At 41.8% G+C, this 6,450-nt stretch overlaps 1 protein-coding gene across 1 annotated transcript in view; it reads left to right on the plus strand.

Annotated features, from left to right (window-relative positions):
* Window positions 1–229: 229 nt before the first annotated feature.
* The window catches only part of ALKBH8 (alkB homolog 8, tRNA methyltransferase), an 85,431-nt gene continuing 79,210 nt past the window's right edge, over window positions 230–6,450 (plus strand). Inside the window, exons 1-2 of the mRNA XM_015420888.1 lie at window positions 230–249; window positions 4,919–5,076. Of these exons, the coding sequence (XP_015276374.1) occupies window positions 4,942–5,076 (135 nt within the window). The 5' untranslated portion in view covers window positions 230–249; window positions 4,919–4,941. The remainder of the gene's footprint in view (window positions 250–4,918; window positions 5,077–6,450) is intronic.

Consider the following 6,450-nt stretch of genomic DNA (forward strand, 5'->3'; position numbering starts at 1 on the left):
TATCATTATGGAAAACTAATTAACTTTAGTTAACAAATATATATATTTGTGTAGTGATGAACTACTGTTTCAGAAATAATGGAACACACTGTATTTACAAACTGTCACAACCTCAAATATCCTTCATGTACTTCTAAAGGGTTAATAATGGTTCGTCTCCAGGCATGATGGGAGTTGTAGGCATGGAGCTTCATGGGAATTGTAGTCAGCTTCGGCTCTTTTCCCTTCAGCATGGCTGCCTCCTGTAAGGTAAATTATTTTGCTTTAATCTGCTACGTTTGGTACTGCTAAACGAAACAGCCTAGAAGTCCCAACAGCTTAACACAGGGGTTTAATATATAATGCGAAAGTATTGATGATTTTTAAACCAGCGTTTAAACTCAGGCTACTGAATAAATATAACATTAGCAGGAGCGCCATTGGTTTGATCGTCCCAGTGGTGCATATTTAAGTTAGTACTTTGAGTATTGCAGCGGAAAAGACTCTTCTTGTATTTAACAGTTCCTGATTCGAACTTGCTCATGATGTTTATTGGGTGCGTGTGGTGGTGGGGTATAATTGGGCAAAAAGGGTGATTCAGCTGTCTTTCCAAAGATACGTTCGTGTGTGCGTTTTAAAAAAATGGGAACACTCATGATATTACTGTAATCAGGATATTTGCTATGCACTAATGAACTAGAAGTTTTAAGGAAGAAACCTGAAAAGTTTCATAAGATTACTATGAGGCATAGAGGATTAATACTGCATACATCTGATGAAGTGGAATCCAATCCAGAAAATTTTATGCTGTAATAAATCTGTTAGTCTTTAATATGGCTGTGAGACTCTCTTTGTCCGTGTGTGCGTTTTAAAAAATGAGAACACTCATGATGTTACTGTAATCAGGACATTTGCTGTGCACTAATGAAGAAACCTGAAAAGTTTCATAAGATTACTATGAGGCATAGAGGATTAATACTGCATACATCTGATGAAGTGGAATCCAATCCAGAAAATCTTATGCCGTAATAAATCTGTTAGTCTTTAATATAGCTGTGAGACTCTCTTTTGGTGTGTTTGCAATCTTGCAACCCAGCGGAGATTCAAGAGACCCGCTAACCAACCTATCTAAATATCTTTCATTTGCTACCTTTCATTTGCTACCTGAAGTTTACTGATCAGCACCAAATATGAAGGAATTTGTTTCCAAGAAATTGTGAATAGGATCAGGGCCCAAGCACAGGGTTGAGCGGTGGACAGGCATGGGAACACTTTATCAGAGGTCAGCCAAGTCTGTGATCACTTCTCCGTGGTAAGGTCAAATAATGCCATCTCAAAAATTAAGCAGACATTTTTCTTTTATGACTTATTAAACTGTATGTACATAGGACTGGCTTTGTGCTGGGCTTAGAGGAATGATTTCAGTACTGCATAGTAGTGTAGTCCTAGGGTGACCCAGATACAAAGGGGAGTCTTTACTAGTTGTGAAGAAGAGGGGATTTAATTTTGTGCTGCTTTTCTCATCCTTACATGAGTCAAAAGGCCCTCTTCTGTACAGCTGCTAAAGGTACAATAGCCCCATCTTTCTGTGCATGAACTTGCTCTAACACAGGAGCTACATTAATGCTGAATTAGTCTGTTTGCCAATCTGTTGTGCTCAGTATACTGTCTACTTGGAGCCGCAGCTGTTCTCCAAGGTCTTGTGCAGAGATCTTTGCCTGCCCTGTTACTTGATATCTTTATGTGGACATACCGCAGACTGAATCTAGAACATTATAGGTGCAATTAAGATGGCAAAAAGAAAGGCAAAAAGTAGCATTTGTGAGGGGTGATTGCTGTAGAATGTCACCATATGTGGGCAGAAGCTTTGCAAATCTGCACCTTCTCATCCACATGGTGTACAAATCTGCCTTGACAGTGATAATTCCAGAAATCAAAGCAGGGCAAATGTTGAAATGTACACAAATGTCCAACAGTATTATGTGGATGCTCTGAGAAAGACTGTTCCAGTTGGGGCACCAAGGCAGAGCAAAAAGCCATGTGGAAGGAGCCTTTGATGTATTAGCAGGCAGATGTTGAGATCTTTAAAAAGGCCGAACCTTTTCATTTAGGTGATGATTATAACCAAGCTGTCTTTTATACTTCTGTGCCCGGAAACTAGGAATTAACAGAAATGAAAAGTTATTCAGGTGGGTAACCATGTTGGTCTGAAGCTGCAGAACAAATTTTGAGTCCAGTGGCATCTTTAAGAGCAACAAAGTTTTATTCTGGGCATAAGCTTCCGTGTGCACGTACACTTCTTCACAAAAGCTTATTCCCAGAGTAAAACTTTGTTGGTCTTAAAGGTGGCACTGGACTCAAAAGGAAATGAAAAGTGTTAGGGAAAAAATTATAAATGGGTAGAGTGCACCATCTGCTGGTACACAGGCTCATAGTCTAGGTTTTAACAATACACCAAGACGTTGCTTTAAAGGTTCCCTTGCTCGAAAGCCAGTCGAATCCGACTCTAGGGTTGCGGTGCTCATCTCCGTTTCAAAGCCGAAGAGCCAGCGCTGTCCGAATACGTTTCCGTGGTCATGTGGCCGGCATGACTAAACACCAAGACGTTGCTTTGGGGGTAACAAAAGAGTGAGAATGGATCACACTGTGACATCCAAGCTGTGCAGTGCGGACCCATGTAGGTTTGCTTTTAAATAAATCCTAAAGTAAAAAGGCTCATGATAATTGCTTCCAGAAAAAAATCTTTCTTTTAACCACATCTCCTCTTGTAGGTATTGAAACCAGTAACCAGCAGTGGGTCACATAACTAGCTTATCCCTTGCCAGAAGGTTTGGGAAGGTGATCAATGCATTAAACAAGATAAAATGCAACCCTAGGATGTGCATGCTTTGCTCTGAAGCACCTGCAACCCAATTTGGTGTCAGGATAACCAAGCATCTGTCCCAAGAGCAGCTAGGTTATGTCCCTTGCATAATTATGCAAGTAAAACCTACGTTCCAATCCTTAAAGATAGTTCCAGGTGGTCAGTGATGTTGGTCTGAAGCAGTAGAACATGAAAGTTCATACCTTGAATAAACCTTTGTTGGTCTTAAAGGTGCCACTGAACTCTAAATTTGTTCCCATCCTTATTGCTCGTGTCTTATTCAGCTTCTGCCAGTCACAAGAGGATGGAAAGAGCGATGGAGGACACTGATGTTGTTTCCTCTGGACCCTGGAAATCCTTCTTCACTATCTCGTCTAGCTTCTGAGATTTTCCTGTAGATAGTTCACAAATGTTCCAGGCTGCCTTGGCAGTTTTCAGGGCTTGACAGATTTTTAGAGTGCTGGATTCTGTGCCTGATGGCAGTTTTTGCATCTGAGTGGCAGGATTGCTGAATCCCAAAATATGTTCTGCCAGAACCGGAACAACTTAAAAATAATTGTAATCATAGTTCTTAGCAGACCTACTGTGTAGAGATGGGAAGGCCCAGGAAAAAACCCGGAAACATTGGGGGGGGGGACATCCCCCCCATTTTTTTCTGGAAAAATTGAAAAAATGGATTATAGATTATTTTCTTTTACAATGATAAAATAACATGTTTATGACAAGGTGTTCATATATTTAATCCTCCAATATTATTTCTAAAAACTATGTAACATGAAGACTTTATGTAAGACTATGTAAAGTATCAAATCATTGCAATTCTTGCACACTGAGGATAAGCAAATGCTGCCAGAAATACGATTCAAATACCGAGAAAATACTGAGGATACAAATTCTCAAATGCAAGAGAAAGATGCATTTCTGTCTCCAGTGGGCACCGCAGTTTGTCCAAGAGAAGGAAAAAGGCTTCAGTTTCCTTTTTGGTTGTGGGCTTCATCTTGTTGGTATAGTCGGTGGATTTATTACTGTCCTCTCAGCTGTTGGTGCTATGGAAGAGTAGATGGATTAGAGGAGATGAAATAATGTTCTTAGTTTAGTTATGATTATGGTTTCTTCGGTTTTTATCCCCCCCCCCCGCTCTCTCAAACTGGCAAAAGAGGTTCCTTATAGTTCAGGTGTTCTTTACATTTCAGGACCTTGTAGTTCCATTTGTAACAAAAACTAAAATTTTAAAAAGTAAATTCAGTTTGTTACTATTTTCTGAATAAGCTGTACATTTACTATATCAAGCATTATACTTCTGTGCCAGGCCAATTTACACTGCATTTTATGTTCCCAAAGTAACTAAGTGACTTTTAATCTGTAAAGAATATTAAAATTTCAATTTTTCTGAGAATTTCTGGGTTCCCCCCCCCATGGCTTCAAAAATTCCAGAAATTTTACTTGTCTAGCACTGTGCATTTCAAATGTTCAAAGGTTCCTCCTGTTGATGATCACTAATCATTACAGAAGTCCTGTAAGGTAGGCTAAATGCAGTGATCCTTATGTTTAGCATTTTGACCCTTGAATTTTGAGCCTTGAAGGCAGGGCAGTTCCGCTGTTGTGGCACAGTGACTTCGAGACTGTGCTGAGAAAGACTTTATTTATTTACAATCTGGATTTATGAATCCCCCAATCCCTGTGAATAGTCAAGGCTCTGAGCAATAAACATCAATAGAAACACATATAATAAAAGCACGTATCATGATAAAACACTTGTTAAAACCATTTTTTTCAAATGGTGCTAATACATTGTATTTCAGACTGTGTCATCACCTTGTGGGAGAGGTAGGGAGAAAGCATGAACGACAGCCTAGATGGTGCCCATCGCTGTCCTCAACCAAAAGCCTGGTGGAACATCTCTGCCTTACAGTAGATTTTTGTAGGCAGTTTCAGTAGATTTGTAGAAGTTATGATGGAGTGTGGGGGAAAGGCTGTTGTGTAGTTTTTCCTCCTTCATAACGACACACAACAATATCTGGAACTTGCTATCCTTTTCTTAAAGAAATTTTGCAGGTGGTTGTTTCTTTCTTCCAGTGGCCTCTCATGACATATTCAACATGGAAATAGACAGTGTCAGAAAACCGAACCAGAAACTCAGTAAGACGGAAAAGAAATTGCGACAGAAACAGGTGAAGGCCAGAAATACCTTACTGAGGCATGAGGGCATTGAGTGTGTCTCGTCACCTACAAAGGTAACTTGAAGGTCTGGTTGTTGTTCTCCTTATGGTGAATATGAGTTGTGCAGTATGATCCTGGGCCTGTTGAATCAGAAATAAGTCCCACTGATTTCAGTGGGTCATACTCCTTAGTCACTGTTCATAGGAATGCAGCTTTATGAATTTTCTGTAGTCTGGGGTAGGCCATGAGAAAACCTTTAAAGGCCTTCATGGGCTAGGAACTCATACCTGAAGAACTGCATCTTCTTCATGAGCACACTTGCCGTTGTGCCCCTTTTTCTTGTGTAGGAGTCCTTATTACATGGGACAGCCTCACGGTAGCCATGGCAGCCATGAAGTCGCAAGATGAACCAGGCAAAAGGGGGCTTGGTATGCTTGTATTATAAATTGTGAGCCTTCCAGCAGTAGGGCCCACAAGGCCAGTTCACCATCCAAGCCACCTTCACACTTGAAATACAAAACCAGCAGGGGGTGCCGATGTAGGAGAAGGCAACAGGTATGGTGCACTTGTCATTGTTTCTTGTGGCACTGTTGCTGCTGCAGGAGTCCAAGGCTTTGGGTGGATCCCAGGAAGCTTGATAGGAAGGCATGATGAGCCTTCTGTGCCGCCACCCATCCCCAGTCCTCCATCCAATGCAAACTATGGTGGTGTTTCCTCTGCATCTTGCCTTGGAACCTGGAATTGATCTCATGACACCACCTCCGTCTACACAGCTAGAGGGTCTGTGGGGCAGCTATGGAGATGCAAAACCAACAGAATCCACAGTCTTTCTCTGGAACCCAGGACAAGGAACACAGCATTAAGGCCAGTTGCTATCTGCACTGAACATCTGAAAGATGTTGGCTTGAATTCCACAAGCTGCCAGTGGAAAGTGTTGACAGTCTGGGATCTTTCCTGCCCTCCACTATCCCCTGGAGCCATTTCTAATTCCAGGAAAGTTTATTCCCAGGGAGGAGGAACTGGCGTGTACTAAGAGCTGCGGTGGTTGAGTGCCTGCAGCAGGGAGGATTAAAGGAATGAAATTGCCCTTTTTGGCAGCTGTTAGTATTTATTTAATTTATTTAAAAGAGTTCTGTGCTGCCTTTCCATCCAAATAGGGTCCCCACGGCAGCGAGCATCAAACCATTAAAGCCTTTCAACATTAAAACATTTCAAACATCAGAACCGTGTTTAAAATGCGTGCATACATATATGACATTTTAAAAACAATTAAGTAAAACCAGAGGTCATTTCGGGGGGGAACGTGGGGGATCACAGTTCCCCCAGGTGAGGTACAGGGGGCGGGGCACATAACGAAGCCCCGCCCCCTGCTTCCGGTCGCCCCGCTTCCGGCCCTCATTCAGCCAGGAGGAGGCAGGAGAAGAGGGAGGGTAAGTTGCTTCCTCCCT

The sequence above is a fragment of the Gekko japonicus genome, unplaced genomic scaffold, assembly GCF_001447785.1.
Source record: "Gekko japonicus isolate JY-2015 unplaced genomic scaffold, Gekko_japonicus_V1.1 scaffold2509, whole genome shotgun sequence".
Taxonomy (NCBI): Eukaryota; Metazoa; Chordata; class Lepidosauria; order Squamata; family Gekkonidae; genus Gekko; species Gekko japonicus.